Here is a 16,591-nt window from a genome sequence, read left to right as displayed (position 1 = left end):
TGCTATTGTGCGCCTGTTCTACTCAGCGCCTCTTGCTGCCACAGCCTGTTGCTATTGTGCGCCTGTTATTTTCAGCGCCTATTGCTGCCGCATACTCTTGCTCTTGTGCGCCTGTTTTTACTCAGCGCCTCTTGCTGCTGTTTACTATTGCTATTGTGCGCTTGCTCTATTCAGCGCCTATTGCTGCTGTTTACTATTGCTATTGTGCGCCTGTTCTATTCAGCGCCTATTACTGCCGCTTACTATTGTTATTGTGCGCCTGTTCTATTCAGCTGATTGCTGCCGCATAAGTAGCGCACGCTTGCTATATTTTGCTAATGGATCAGCTCGCGGCCGCGGCCGCAGCGGCGCCGCCGCTTGCCCTAGACGTTTCAGCTCTAGGCCTCTGCTCTGCATGCCACCTTCGTGCCACGCGCAGTACTGACCCCGACTCCCTATGTACCCAATGTGCGGCGGCCGGGGTACCCTCCGGCCAGGACCAATCTCAGCCGCAGTTTTTTGACAGTTCACCTGCGGCTACACCGGATTTGGGAGGCAGTCTCGACCGCTCAGGAATCCCGGGGGAGCTTGTACCCCGGCGTTTTGAGGCTGCTTCCATTTCCTGGGTGGATCTTTTTCAGGGAATTCATGCCTTTGTCCAGATGCAGACGGCTTCGCGTCCAGGCCCTACGGTCCCTGCTGCGCCTGTTCTTCCGGCGGTTGCTGCGGTTCCTGCGGTGGCGGCGTCTACGGCGCATGCTGCGGCTGCCACCATGATGGCAGCCCCTAGGGATCCTGTTCCTGGGCCCTCGCAGCCTTCTCGGGAGCGGGACCTTCCGCCACTGGACAGTCCCGATCAGTCGGACCAGGAGGTTTCGCCGGACGAGTCCGAACTCCCGGACGAAGGGGACCTCCCCCCGGGGATTGCGCCATATAGGACTATGCGGCGCTTTTTCCCTAAGGAGGACCTCTCGGACCTCGTGTCTCAGTGTCTGGCGGAGTTGGATATCACTGGTCCCAGTGCTTCGATTCCTTCTGCGCAGAACCCCCTGCTGGAAGGTCTTCGTCCTACAGCCCGCTCCGTCAGGGGTGCATATTTTCGGATCGGGAGAATCGCTTCTCTCTCGCGGCTTGGCTTTTGAGAGGCAACGTTTACACTTGGGGGGTTATTCAGAATGCCCTCCTACAGGCGAGATGTCCAGCCACCTCTATGGCCTATGTGAGAGTTTGGAAGCTTTTTGAGACATGGTGTCATCAGCGTTCCTGCGACCCTTTAGCGGTGCATGTTCCTCGGGTGCTTGACTTTCTGCAACAGGGCCTCGCTCAGAGCTTGGCGATCAATTCCCTTCGTGTAGAAGTTGCAGCTCTAGGTGCCTTGCGGGGAAACTTTGACGGCTATTCACTGGCAGCGCATCCGGATATTGCTCGGTTGCGCCCTCCCATCTGTTCGGTGTGTCTGGATTGGAGTTTGAATTTAGTCCTGCGAGTTCTATGTGGCACTCCTTTCGAGCCTCTTCGTGGAGTTTCCCTGAAAGATCTGACTTTGAAAAAGGTGTTTTTGGTGGCCATTTGATCGGCCCATCGGATCTCAGAGTTGCAAGCGCTGTCTTGTCGGGATCCTTTTCTTCGGATTTACGATGATCGGGTATCGTTACGTATGGTTCCGTCCTTTTGTCCCTAAGGTTGCTTCAGCCTTTCACGTCAATCAAACTGGAGCTTCTGGGGTTCCCTAACTGGTTCCCGGAGTCTTCTCAAAACAGAGACTATATTTTGGATGTACGGTGCGCCTTATTGTGTTATCTGGAGGTTACCAATGACTTCAGACGTTCTGATCGTTCTCTTTGGCCTAAAGAAGGGGGACAAAGCATCAAAGGCAACCATATCTCGGTGGATTAAGGAAGCCATTTGCTTGGCATATGTAGCCCGAAGGTGTCAGGTGCCTTTGGGTCTCAGAGCTCATTCCACTAGGGCTCAGGCTACCTCCTGGGCAGAGTGTCAGTTACTATTGCCTCAGGAGATCTGTAGGGTGGCGGTGTGGTCGTCTATTCACACTTTTACAAAACATTACCGATTTGACGTTAAGGCTTCTGATGAACCGTCCTTCGGGGAGAGTCTGCTTCGCTTGTGTCTTTCAGGTTCCCGCCCAGTGTTAGGTGGCTTGGATATATCCCACTTTTCTGGACTGATCTGGGTATGTTCAGGAAATGAAAATTGGTTCTTACCTGCTAATTTTCGTTCCTGTAATACAGATCAGTCCAGAGGCCCACCCCTTTCTTCAGATACCGAAAGACAGTCTTGGTCAGAACCTGCTTGTTTTTTATTGTTGAAGCTCCTTTTTTTGCAGACATGATACATGGAGCAGTTTTTAGCAGTTGTTCGGTCTGGTTTTTTGCCAGCGATGAAGTGGGAGTCTGGAAATTTGGTTGGGTGCTACCCTTCGTTATTTAGTTCTGTTAGCATGGGCTTGGGTACAGGTCAATACTGAGGGACTGCAGGTGGCACTCTCGTTATGTAGCAGTGCCCAAAGTTCTAATTGCTCTCTGACTCCACCTGCTGGAGAAAAGTGGATCAGTCCACTTTTCTGGACTGATCTGTGGTACTACAGGAACGAAAATTAGCAGGTAAGAACCAGTTTTCATTCATCAGCAAATATGAAGCTCTCCCTTTCCTCCTGATCCGGACAGTTCCCAGATTGGAGAAAATGAGTAATTGTAACACTGTTCTAAATTCTTCAGGTTTAAAAATGGTTTTAATCGTCTCAATGTTAGTAGTTTGTGGAATCCTTCCCTTATTTTCGTTGCGATATGATTTTTTAAAAGATAATTCGCTCTCTATGATGACTCCAAGTTGCGTGCATGTGTGACCAGGGAAATTGCTGCCTTTTGATTCTCTAGTTTAAGAGGTGGAGGGGGTGATGGTCTGGCTTTCCTTTCAAGCATTATTATTTCTGTCTTTTCAATGTTTATTATGTTTCAAGTGGGTTAACAGTTGTTTAATTATAGAGAGATACATGGCTGTTTTCTTATAAGTTTCACCCAGTGTTTTTGTATTGGGATTAATATTTAAATGTCTTCTGCTTAGAGAAAGTGTGTTAGTCCAAGTCCTGCTAGTAGATGACAGATCGGGAGTAGGTAAATGTTAAAGAGGGTTGTGGATAGGGCAGAACCTTGAGGAACTCCAGTTTTTAAATGGATTTTTTTTTTTAGAAAGAGCATTGTTAATTTTTACCTGGTAGTTCCTGTTTGATAAGTAAGATGAAAACCAGTGCAGTGTTAAATCAGTTATCCCTATTTCTGTCAAACACACGAGAAGTGTGATTTACCGTGTCAAAAGCTGCTGATAGATCTAAGAGGATTAGTAAGTCTCTTTGACCATTGTCAAAACCTCTGAGCATGATGTCGTTTAAGGAGAGGAGTAGTGTTTCATTGCTGAGGTGTTTCCTTAAACCAAACTGCGGGGTATAAAATGGACTACATGAAAGCTTCCTAAAGGGAGACAAAATATATTTAATCGGAAAAAGTTTAAAACCATAGTAACCAAATTTGGATAGGTAGCACCGATACCCAAACCTTGGGTCTGGTTGCATCCCGTGTAGCCCTTGTTTCAATTAATTGCAAAAGAGAACCACTTACAATGCTTCCTTGGTCCCAATTTGATCTCCACTCCCATGCATGCACACGGATTCAGTCTCCAATCCTGTTTTGAACCACATGGTGCATGTAGATCCCATGCTCTTCTTATAGGACCTGCTTAGCACCACATGATTCTTTCAGAAAGACTGGAACCATATGTCAGAGGAAGCTACTTGAGGTAATGAATTTCTTCTGTTGACTGGGAAATGGGTAGAAAGGGAAGCAAGGCCTGGAGATCACTGGAGGAGGGGGGAGGTGGAGAGCAAACTAAGGATCTGATGGAGGGGGGGAGGAGGGAGCATGGAGGAAGAGGAGGACTGGGGATTGAGCTGGAGGGGGAATGAACTGGGGGAGGAAGGGGAATAGAAAAGGGGATAGGGCTGAGCAGAGGAAATGAGGAAGGAGTTAGAACTTAGCATGGGGGAAGAAAGGAGCGAGAAGCGGGGATCAAGCTGTTGGGAGGTCAGGAGATTGAAAGGGCCATGGGTCGGGGTGAAGGAAAAAAGGAGCGCAGCCAAGAGAATGGGGGAATGGGGCTGGTGGAGAGGGAGGGCAAAAAGACCAAGGGATTGAGTTGGACATCACCAACAATTTTACAAACCTGACACCAAAGTGCATCACTTCACCCTTCATTGTCTCAGGTACAAACTTAGACTGTGAGTCCTCAGGGGACAGGGAAATTCCTACAGTACCTGAATATAATCTCTTTTGAAGTGGTAGAAGGATGGAAAAGGGGATGATGAGGCTCCTGGATAGAGACATCGAATAACTAATGGATTCTGCTGCTTGGAGCAGGATGGGTGTGAGTGCTGCTTCATATGCTCTTTGATTAATTTGCCAGTATTCAGCCTCCCTTGCCACTCTGCCCCAACTTTGAATGGCAAATATTTTTAATTGCTGGCCTTCCCACGTAGCTGTTTGCCACAACTTCCTTTTCTGCCTCAAAACAGGCAAATCAACTCCCTTGTTTGTAACCTCTACTGGAGTAAGAAGTACAATATGCAAAATGTGTAGACACTGCTCTTTGAAGGGGAAAATGCCAGGAGTTGCAGGGAGGCAAACGAGATAGAAAAAGAACAGTCAAAAGGTGAACTCAGCCAGGGCACTTAGAGCAGAATTATTAAAATACCATTTTCTATCTTTCATTGCTAGGCTGGCATATCTTCTCTGCAAGAGCTACAGCAGGACTTGCAACTCAAGGAAAGGGTACTCTCTCAATCTTGCAAAGCTTTGTTAAATCTTGTTCATGGGAAAGAGCAGATCCTGCCAAGTGCCGAAGAGGTAAAATAGATATCACAGCAACAAAGAGGGAAACTAACTCCCAAGGAGAAGAACCTTGGATATGCAAATTAAATCTAATTAAGAGGGTAATTTTTCAGAGAGAGTTCTGCAGGTAAAGGAGTGCTTTACCTGCAGAAATAATCCCTTAAGAAAAATGTGCATACCTTTTCACACATAAGTGGGGAGCAAGCTTAATTGTGTGCATGTAGTTTTGTTGGGATAATTTTGAAAGCGAACGTATGCACGCCAATCCACTTTGAAAATCGATGTGGCTAACTCCGTGGTGATTTTCTGCCAAGTCACCAACCTGGAAACTTTTTGAACTTGCTTTTTTTTTTTCCCCTGTTGAAAAAAAGTGTAAGGTGGAAGTCACCGCTGGACCTGACCTGATACCTTTTTAATTTAGAAAATGATCACTGGGCTAACTAATATGTGATGTTACCAAATTACCCCCTAAATGACTATAATATCAGCATAGTCTCAAAAGGATCCTTATACAGATGAAGATAATGAACTTATGCATTAGATAACATTCAGTTCATTAGTCCCCCCAAAAACGCTAATACAGTAATTTATTTCAAACGCTCTTACAGACAACTGTCCTCAGCAGATGTTTTTTGTATCTCTGCTCATAGTCACAAATACACTCTCACACGTGAGGGTTTTTAAAAATAATGACTGTCTGTAAGCCTGAATCCCATATTTACAAAGAATCCTAATGCAAGAATTTTCAAAAGTATGAAGGAAGGTGAAAGAATATCACAAATCCTCAATACAGATTGTTTATTGATTCCACAAATGGGTGTATTTCAGGAGGAGCATTTTTAATCATATCAGAAAAGAAAAAAAATCCTAGAAGAGAACTAACAATCTGGAGCATCTCTTCTGGCTGTTGCTTTCATTCATAGTGGAAATTAAAATGTATATCTGTGTTTTTGATCACAGGTCCATTTGGAGATTAGGGAGGTACGTGGGGTAGAGGGTTTCGAGAGACCTGTCATCTATGAATTTGGAAGACCCAAAGGCCTTTCCTATTTGGAGAGAGGGGATTGCAAAGACCTGTCTGGCTAGGGATAGGTACAGGCCTATAACTGTGTTGGGGGGGGGGGGGGTTGGTCCAGTCTGGTGGCCTGTTAACCTGCTTAGGTATTAATGCTGGATAGTACATCTAGCGTTAATGTCTAATAAGCACATTTTATTTTTAATCACATAAGTGTTAGCATCAATGAACTTATAGGCATGCAAGTAGCACATGCTAAAATGTTTAATTAAAGGATATTAGTTAGTCCCCACATAAACGAGCATTTAATGCAGGTGTTAATGCTAACTTATGTTACTTCATAGGTCCTATAGTTTTCATATAAGTACACACTGTCTCCCTCAATTGTCATCTCACCCCTCTTAGCCCATCACTCTTCCCAGTCCTTACAAGTCTTTACAGCTTTAAAAGCAAACACTGATGTAATTTTTGTATATTCAGATATCATCCTTAACATACTTTGCACTGATCTGATGAAGGGAATGTAACTCTCCGAAACTAGTCGCAAATATATTAAATTAGTCCCATAAAATGGTGTGGCCCAGAGATTGTTTAACCTTCTTGTTTTTGCAAACCTTATTCATAAACTCAAGTTTCTTGGCCATGGCTCCCTATGGTAATGGTCAGACTATCCCTCTGACGTGAGCCCACAGCACTTTGACATAGAAGATTTAAGTTGAGATCCTCCTTCATTTGGAACTAGCCGAGTTTGAATACACTGTAAAGGTAGATTGTTCTACAAACGAAGGTGGATGCAATTACTGTGGCAATCCTTGCAAGCCAATAAGTGGTAGTAAGGATGTACTTCAAAAGAGGCAACCCCTTCGGCCAGCCAAGGTTATTTTGGGCTTCCCTACCATGCCCATAGATGGCAGGGGGAGGAGGGCAGCGGAGACCATCAAAGTGAGAAGTGGGGACAAAAAGACTAAACAAATAAAGCTAATGGCAATTTCCACATCCATATATACATAGTCACATGATGCTATCTATCTAGTCATTTGAATAAAGACATAAAAACACTATGGTCACGTGATTTAAAAAAAAATTATTTATTGATTATAATTTTTACAAGAATGATCTTATACAGCAAAATTAACTTTAAATAGCATGTTAGTATTAATATAAAGAATAAACAGCATACATATGTAACAATCAGCACTAAATCTAGCACCCAAATTGTAAAAAAAAAAAAGTCTGACAAAATTGTAAGGGGAAGAATAGAAAATAGACAAAGAAAAAAATAAGTGTCAGTCCAACTGTATAACTATTAGAATTCAGGACACACCCCATCTCAGGATGAGATCTCACAATCTTTCAAAAATGTGCTTAACTGGGAATGTGCTCCTTGATATTTAATAATACATTTCAGAGGAAATTTAGGAAAGAGAGCTACCCTAAGCTCAATAACCCTGGAGCGCACATAGCAAGAAAAGCTTGTTTGCATAATTTTACAAAGATCAGGATATATCTTAATGTTTTGACCATAAAATATCTCATCTTTGTTCTGAAAAAAAAAGTATTCAAAATCCAGTACCTGTCCAACTCCAGTGCACATGAAATTAACATAGTGGACTGTCCAATAATGCTGTGAAATTAGCAGATTGTCCTTGATCCGGAGTTCCCCAGATGCCTCTTGAAAGACTGGCACTGTAGGCTCACAATGGCAATGCCTTCTTCAGGAATTTCAAAACTTCATGTACATATTTATTAAACATCTCTCTAGGGGAAATTAAATCCAATTTAGGAACATTAACAATTCTAAGATTATTTTTCATAGAAAAATTCTCTAAATGAAAGTGAAGGCTGTCCTTCATTAGGGCTGCATCCACCTTCTGAAGAGATAGCAACTTGTCACATCCCAGCCAACACAGGTGTGATGGGAAGACATTTTTAAATCCTGAGATGGCAATTTCAAAACCGTCATTAGTAAAACAACACAGTTTACTCCCAGTCAGTAAGGCCTTCATCCTGGCAACAACTGCCCAGATGTCCCAGAGGGGAGATAAAACTGGGCAACCTCTGGAGTTGGGGCAGCTTTAAAATGTACTGCTTCAGGCATCCTAGCCCGCAGCCCGATACAAGGGATTAACGTCAACCTGTAAATGGTCTTGTATCTCTAGATTCGAGCTCCCAACTTGTTGAAATGCCAGTTCTGCCTCCAGCCGCTTCACTGGGGTAGCTGCCACATCAATGCTGTGCTCAGTCTCCTCTGAAGGCCAACATTTGATGTCGTAAGTCAGCCTCGGGGTCAAAGGAACTCTGAGCAAGCTCATGCTGTCCAGGGGGGGATGGGGGAGAGCTACACTCTGGACTCAAGAGATGTCGGCTGAAAGGACGCCGTGATCTGCCGGCTCCTTTTTCTGCCAGGAGCGATCACTTTCAGCCATATCGATAAATAAAAATAAATATCAGACCTCACTGAATGCAGTACAAATGAGTCAGTTGGGCCATGTTCCCAGGTCACTGCAGATTAGGGTAAATTCTGGATTTTCCTTTGCGCTTCACCATAGTGAAAGAGGCCAGGAGGAGCCAGATACTCAGATCCCATCAACTGAGCCCAAAATAGCATAGCCCTATGTAACCACCATCCTGCTTCTCTCCCCCAGTCACATGATTTAACAACCAATCAACTGATGCAAAGCACGTATTACAACTTTGTTCATGTATATGTGGTCACATGTGTTAGGAGTTAGCAGTCTGCTAGGGGGTTAGCAATCTGCTGGAGTGAGCAATATGTAGTTATTTAGGAGAGTTGTGGGTGGATCCTTGGACCAGTGGCAGATGACCACGCCCCCGGAGGATGATCCCGAGAGGGACCACCGGTCAGGCTCAGAGTTAGGAGACAGGCACACATTAGTTCTTTTATTAGACGGTATACTGAACCACCAGAGGTGGCAGTAGTGAGCTGGAAGCGCCCGGCTGGGCTGTAGTCCCTCAGATACTGGAACAGCGATCCTGGATAACTGAGCTGTAGAGAAACTGAAATATAGTGAGTAGGCAGGGTATGCAGAGTTCAGGAGCAGATCCTTGATGGTAACACTCACACAATAGTTTCTAGAAGTAGTCCAGGTGTTGGAATGAGTTAGGCCCTCGAGGAGCGAGTACTTGGTTTCAGGGAAAGCTCTGAGAAGAGCGATGGTAACTCACTGATGTAGTTGGCAGTGATGAATTCCAGGCAGAAGAAAATACGGAGCAGGTCTGGGAACGAGGGACCTCGAGGAGCGAGTACCGGTTCCAGACTGAAAAACAAAGGAGAGAGCGAGGCCCCTGAGGAGTGGGTACCCCTAGTAAGTCCGAGGAGGCAGAATAGCTTAGGCAGAGTAACCCAAACCTTGCTAACTCAATCTGTTAGCAAATTCTTATATATCCGTTGCTGGTGACGTCATCTCAGGGGGGCGCCTCTGAGGTTCGCGCCATCGCCGGTATTTCAGTCGGGGCCGCGCGCGCGCGCCCCTAGGCCTCCAGGAAACATGGTGGGTTGCAGCGTCTAGCCGGTCCAAGGATGCCGGAGGACTTCGGCAGAAGGACGCCGCGGCAGCCAATCTTCCCGCGGGCGGAGAGAGGGCGTCGGGAACCGACGGACACAACAACATGCTAGTAAATGGCCACTGAGATGAATGAACTGCAGCCAATGCGGAACACATTTCTGTCCCACAAATTAGTGTGTTTAAAAAAAGAAGAATTTTCATTGGACTAAAAGAAATACACAAAGGACAAAAGGAAGTAAAAATTGATATCCCTATAATGGCCAAACTCAAATTAATGGTGGAAGTGGAAGTTTTTATTCAGATTTGTTTAATTACATTGTCTCCCCTATACATGTCATACCCATATATTTTCATTCATACAGAAATATATCTTATTCATATATTTGATTATCACTTTTAATAATAATGCTAATGGACATTTCTGTAGACATTTGGTTTTCTGATATCCATTTAATTAAATGAGCAAAGCAATACAATCTACATGCAAATATGATCACAATCTGGTGAAACCAATCAAATAACCATTCCATTTCTTTTTCTGTAAATTTTATGACAGTGATTGGCCAATCGAGTAAATCATAGCCACCAAATGAGCAGCACCCATTACCATTTTGTTACATTTCATTTATGTATCTAAGGTTCTTCTATAAAATAAGTATAATATTATACTTACATTGATTTGAAATATGAGCATAAACACACACAACTTAATTACTAAGCAAATCATAATTGAATTTAAAAATGTCTTTTCATATAAGTATTTATTTTTGTAAAATTTTAGGGTTTACTTATGACATCTTAATTTATATTTTCTTTATAGCCAAGTAAAATAAGGTTAGAGCAAAATGATTTTCCATTGATAAGCAGGGCTGAATTAGCCATTACATGTAGATAACTTCATCCGGTGGCACCAAATGGACTTCTCTCTCTTAGGCCTGGATTTATCAAAATGCACTAAATATCACATGCAATAGGAAAAGGGACATGTTTTATGGTAATAGCGCACTTTGCGATACACAGCCTATCTTAGCGCTTCGCATAGGTTTTACCGCAAACTGCAATAACTTTTTCACACTTTGCGGTAAGTGCCAGAATTGTTGTAATTCCTACCTACAACCATAAAGAGAGAGAGAGGCTCTAGCTATAAGGTCCTCATACTAGGTAGGTATTTATACCTCTATAGAAGGCCCACCTAGCTTCTCTAGGTGAGGTTTAGGTATTAGTGTAGGGGTTAGGGGCCACTTTGACATGCAGAGCGAGATGTACAAACAGAACAGTGCACTCTTGTGAAGATTTGATGACTTTCGGAGTGAGGAAACTCACCCAAAGATGAGATTTGTGCAATGTTCTCTCAACCTGGCTTAATGTAGTCTGAATAGCAAAAGCTCGAGCTAAGAGAGAGAAGTCCATTCGGTGCTGCTGGATGACATTGCCCACATGCAATGACTAAGTCATCCTGTTATCTACAGAAAATATTTACGGTAAGCAAACTTACTAAACACTAGGAATATTTGCTTCGTGAATCACCTGAACTATAATGCTACAAACAGATTTCTTTTTGTAATAGGAAAGTCTAGTTTCTCTTTGGGATGAGAGAGAAAATCCTCTCTCTTCCTCAGATAAAGAGGCTGTGTTCCCAACTGAAGACCCAGAACGTCTTATGGAAAATATGTGGCAGCGGGTTGTGGATACAAGCTTGGTAGTTGGAGTGAAAATTAATCACAATGCTGGCTCGTAAGTATTTTTTTAAAACCCTTTCATTTATTAATACTATGAATTATATAATGAGAGAACATAACATGGCAGCATAGGTCTGTCATGCTCAGGTTAGGTGGAACATGGTTCACTCAAGTACTTGGCTAACATGGACCCTAATTCTGCTATTTGATTTCTGTGAAAAAGCCCTCAGAACTCTGTAAAAGACCTGTCCCAGTTGTCTGGTCCTAATCCACCTAAGACAGAGCATTTTGGGTACCAGGTGCCTGCCAAAGTAGGATATAATGTAGGCTCAGATGGGGAGTAGGAGAGAGATCTGGGGAACTCCAGAAGAAGACAGTAACTGTGAGTAGAGAGGAGAGGTAGCCCCTAGAAAGTAAGATGTTCAGTGTGTTATGTTGGTGAATGCTATGCGACAGCTGAAGATTTAATGCATTGTAAATTTAAAGCCCTGAGAAAAGCCATCACCGCTCATGTGTTGTAGCACAATGTCACTGTAATGAGTGAGGCTCTCCCCCCTACACACTCATTTTGATGGACTCTGAATACTGCCTTCACAGCGTCCCTAGCTCCATCCGGCCTGGGAAACAGAGGACAGGACTTTAAATCAAACCTAAATCTTCTGTACAGCAGTGCACGTCACTTGTCATAAGAACATAAGAAATGTCATACTGGGTCAAACCAAGGGTCCATCAAGCCCAGTATCCTGTTTCCAACAGTGGACCAGTCCTGAAAGTTTTTTTTAAGACTATAGCTAGCAGGGCCATTGAAAGGGGTGGGCAAGACAGGTACCCACTGGGCTGTCAGGCCGGGGGAGGGTGGCAACATGCCATGCCACCACTGAAGTAATCTCTCTTATCATAAGAGGGGATAACTCCCACCCCCCAAGACCAGCCATGACATTGGAGGGGGACATCTGTCCCAAATTTCCCCTACTGCCTGGGGTGCTGTTTAACTCAGTAACAGTCTTCTGGAAATTTTTATTCTATGTAATATCTGTTAGGAACATAAGAGTTTATTTAGTGAACACAACATATTTTCTGTGTTTGCAGAACGTTGAATGACTTCAGTTTATCCCTTGTGATGGAGCAAAACTTCAGTAATGACTCTCCAGTTACTAAATGTTACAGTAATGTGCTCAGAGTGACTAGCCTTGCCTCAGAAACACCAAAAGCTGTGCGTGACATGGAGCCATTGCCCAAAAGGATAAAACGTAGCTGCTACAGCAAGAAGGACTCAAAGAAAGAGTTTAATGAACAGCATCTTTCTGAAACTCATGCCAACTTGTTCCAAACAGTTACAGCTGTTACAGATCTAATGCCACTGCTGACATTGCAGAATGTTTCTTGCGTCGTACTGCTGCATGTCAGAAAGAGAATTCATGAAGACGAGTACTCTGAGGAAAGTGAAATGCTTACTTTCCCATGTGGGAGAATTTCCATAGGCCTGGAAGACATCTCCAAGGACAAATATGTAGTTCATTCTCTGTTGGATGATCATCAACATACAGGTAAATGCCGTTTCACAAATGATAAAAGAACCTAGCTCTTTTGATCATGAACAACCAGTAAAAAGAAACATTTGAAATAAAAAAGCAAATTCTGTATGGTTTTATTTTTGTTTTCTGTTTTTAGTCTGCAGCCTTTGCTGCATTGCACGTTTTGCACGTTCCTTTTGAGCGGTGAGTGAGTGATCAGGAGGCTTCAGCATAATGTGCAAAGCATATCTAGAACAATTATTTCTGTACATACCCAGATCAGTCCAGACCAGTGGGTTATGCACTCCCACCAGCAGATGGAGTCAAAGCTTCGAGGCACTGGTATCCCAAGTGTGCCACCTGCAGCTCATCAGTATTTCTCTGACTCCAGCTTCAGTATTTCTCTGACTCCAGGTGGTCGTGTATACCTGCAGCTCTGTGTGAGATGGATTTTTCTTGCTCCCTGAGGTTCTAAGTTCAGTATCTGGACCATCCCTCAGGTAGAGCCCCTGGTGGTCCTAGCCCGTGTGGTTCCGAGTCCCCTGATAGCCAGGGGACTGGCTCCTTCAGCGACCCGAAGGCTCCCCCTCAGTGTCTGCGGTACAGGGAAGTAGCCCCTTTGGGGATTTTTTTCTATTATTCTTAGCTTAGCCTTTATTTTTTTCTGTTGCTAGAAGTTAAAAGTTTTTGTGTTTAAAAAAAAAACAACAAAAAAAAAACAGCTCCAAGTTCCCTGTTCACCGCGACTCCTAGGGTAAATCAGTCTGCCCAGTGCTGCAGGGCCAGGCCCCCCCACTGCACGGACTCCGAAACCGGAGGAATCGAGAGACATGGACACTGATTCTAGCAGTGACGAGACGGGACTGGGGGAATTTTCACTGGAATTTGTGCTGCTCATGCATGAAGCATTTCTGGCTCGGAAGCTCATGAAGCGCAGAGCCCAGAATGGGAGTGTGGGAGTTCCCAAGCATCCCCATCTGCGAACTGACGGTCATCCGTCCTGGGCAACTTTGACTCGGGAGGATCTAGCGTGTGCAGTTGACCAAGGGACACCGCTGCAGATCAGGGTGAGATCCCTCCAGACATAGATATGGGCGACGGCGATCAGAATCCGGTAGAATCTAGTGCAGAGGGGGACGACCCTCGCATAGTCCGTCAGTTTAAAAGGGAGGAATTGTGCCCCCCTTTTTCCCCAGGTGCTTTAGGAATTGGGGGTGAGACCCTCGCTGGAAGATTCTGACAGCGAGGGAGTGTGAACCCAGTCCTGGACAGTCTCTGGAGTCCACCTAGTGCTTTTCCCATCCTGAAGAAGATTCAAAAGCTCATCAGCCGAGAGTGGGAATCCCCGGAGGCATGGCTTAACGTCAGCCGGGCGGTGCAAAAACTCTACCCGCTAATGGAGGAACATTTATAACGCCTCAGGGTACCTAAGGTGGATGTGGCTGTATCAGCAGTGACCAAGAAGACCATTCCAGTGGCGGGAGCGGCTGCTGTCAGAGATGTGCAGGACCGCAAGCTGGAGCTGCATCTGAAGCGGGTGTTTGAGGTCTCCTCCTTAGGACTTTGGACGGCGGTGTGTGCCAGCATGATGCAAAGAGCATGTTTATGTTGGATTCAAAAACCGCAGGACCCATTGTCTTCTGGGACTTTGTCAGCTTCTCAGGCAGCTCATCTGGAGGTGGCGGTAGCATATGTGGCAGATGCCTTATATGACTTGGTGCCTTCGGTGGCCCGGACTATGGTCTCCTCAGTGGCGGCTCCTATGGCTCCACAGTTGGGCAGCAGATGCTTCCTCCAAGTCGCAACTGTGCAGTCTTTCCTTTCGAGGGATGTTGCTGCTTGGAGAAGATTTGATCAGCTGATGAAATCTCTGGGGGATTCCAAGGCCAATAAACTGCCGGAAGATAGAAAGCCCTACAGAAAATCATTCGGTCCTCGATCCTGTTTTTGGGATTTCCGAAAAAGCAGGTCGGGGAGGAGTGTTCCATCCTCTGGTTCCAGACAGACCTCTTCCCGTACACAGTCTTTTCGTGGCTCCACTCATCCTGCCAGAGGTGGTTTCAGTCAGGGAACTGGAACTGGGAAGCCTGCCCAATGAAATCGGGCCCGTGACGGGATGATCGGGGGCAGGTTGTCCTAATTTTACGTGACGTGGGCCAAGGTCACCTCCGATCGCTGGGTGTTGGAGGTGGTAAAAGAAGGTTACGCCTTAGAATTTTCTCGGCCTCTCATGCCAGCCTTTGTGGAATTGCGATGCTGCTACATTAACAGCTTTCACCACCAGCATCAGAGTTTAATTATGAATTTAGTAAAAAAAAATATGTTTTTCTATTTGTCTTAAATGTATCCCCTAATAGCTTCATTGCATATCCCCTAGTCTTTATATTTTGAAAGAATAAATAGTTAATTCCCATGTAGCCATTCAACTCCACTCATTACTTTATAGTCCTCTATTATATCTCCCCTGTCTACAAACTGAACCTCTTGAGCTTTTCCTCTTAGGGGAATCATTCCATCCCCTTTATCATTTTGGTCACACTTCTCCGTACCTTTTCTAATTCCGTTATATCTTTTTTGAGATGCAGTAACCAAAACTGGAGATAATTTTCAAAATTGCTGCTTTTACGTGTATAATTCATTTGAAAATGTATGCCTTTCGGGTGAGTTTTCAAATGGTTTTACGTGCATAAATGGTCTTTTGAAAATTGGTACAGAATATGCTATTTGTATGCACAGAATCCTTTCAAGATTCACCCTTTGTGTGTAAGCAGCATTTACATGCATAAGTAGTATTTTGCAAGAACCTGCAATATACACACATTAGCAGTGTCCTGCATAAATGTACAAGGGAAAAAAAGGGGGCGGGGTTTTGAAGTTCACACACAAGTTAGTATTTTGTAAGTGGTATACACGCATTCATTACTGATTTTATCCGTACACTTTTACACCTGATACATTACAGAAATGAAATTGTACTTGTCTTTCCTCTACGATTTTTGGGTGAGAGGTCTGGGTTAAGTGGGATTCAGGGTGGAGGATCTGAGTGAACTGCTGGAGGTTTTGGTGATTGCAAGTGTGTGCACAAATAAGTATTGTCATAAGTTGTGTGTGTGTGTGGTGCAACCTTTGACCTACTAGCTTATGCGCATATGTGCCAAGTTATGCCTGCTGAAAATGATCAAACTGCTCGAATTGTGGTAATATCTGTGTGTACATTGAACATACAGGCTTTACTGAGTATTTTTAAAGCAAGCCTATGTCCATAGGTTTGCTGTGAAAATACTCAGGTAATTGGCTGAGTGCATGCATACAGTTTCACACACAATTTCTTTGCAAGGTAAAACTTGTAGTAAGGAACTGCAGGCTTTGTGTGATGCTGGTCTGGAGTCCTGCCGGGTAGCTGTGCTGGCTCATAAGGAATTGGGGAAGCAAATTTCTTAGATACTGTGGGCAGAGCTAGGCCCAGTCAGACACCCATTGGCTCTGAATAACCCATCCCAGTTATGTAGCCATGCTTAAATAATAGCCTGCAAGGAAGTACCGATGCTGGCACAGAGTCTCCTGAGAATTGGCAGTGGAATTTGTTACTGTAGCACCAGAAGGACTGCTTAGTTGTTCTGATTTTCTCCCTCGCTACAGTCTGGGTAAGGGAATCTTTACCTTGTCTGGTTATTTTCTCCTGCAGTCATAAATCAGGAAATATCTGTTTTGTTTTTGCTTTGGCTTCCTACATTAAAAAAAATCATGCAGCTACCGCAAGATCCTTTTTCCCTGACACTTCTGTGATACAATTAACACACATAATTTTTATAATAGAACAAATGCTTAAATCCCAACTTGGGGATACCCCCCCCCAAAAAAAATGCTTCTCCACATTTCACATTTTCAACATTTTTGTGAGTAACATAACGGAAGGGCTGTTGGGAAACGTTTGTCTTTTTGCCGACGTTACCAAAATCTGTAACAGATTGGAAAGCCA

General features: G+C 44.3%; 1 protein-coding gene across 3 annotated transcripts in view; it reads left to right on the top strand.

Moving 5' to 3' along the window:
• Nucleotides 1–16,591, top strand: part of FANCB (FA complementation group B) — a 57,304-nt gene that overhangs the window by 26,433 nt on the left and 14,280 nt on the right. For 2 of the 3 annotated variants that reach the window (XM_029604873.1, XM_029604874.1), the window contains exons 5-7: nt 4,764–4,892; nt 10,987–11,153; nt 12,188–12,645. In XM_029604873.1, coding sequence (XP_029460733.1) covers nt 4,764–4,892; nt 10,987–11,153; nt 12,188–12,645 — 754 coding nt within the window. The remainder of the gene's footprint in view (nt 1–4,763; nt 4,893–10,986; nt 11,154–12,187; nt 12,646–16,591) is intronic. The other variant, XM_029604875.1, reaches the window with a different exon arrangement.

This window comes from Rhinatrema bivittatum, chromosome 5 (assembly GCF_901001135.1).
Source record: "Rhinatrema bivittatum chromosome 5, aRhiBiv1.1, whole genome shotgun sequence".
In the NCBI taxonomy this organism is placed as follows: domain Eukaryota; kingdom Metazoa; phylum Chordata; class Amphibia; order Gymnophiona; family Rhinatrematidae; genus Rhinatrema; species Rhinatrema bivittatum.
The sequence above is the reverse complement of the archived record's forward strand: the minus strand, read 5'-3'. Positions and strand labels throughout refer to the sequence as shown.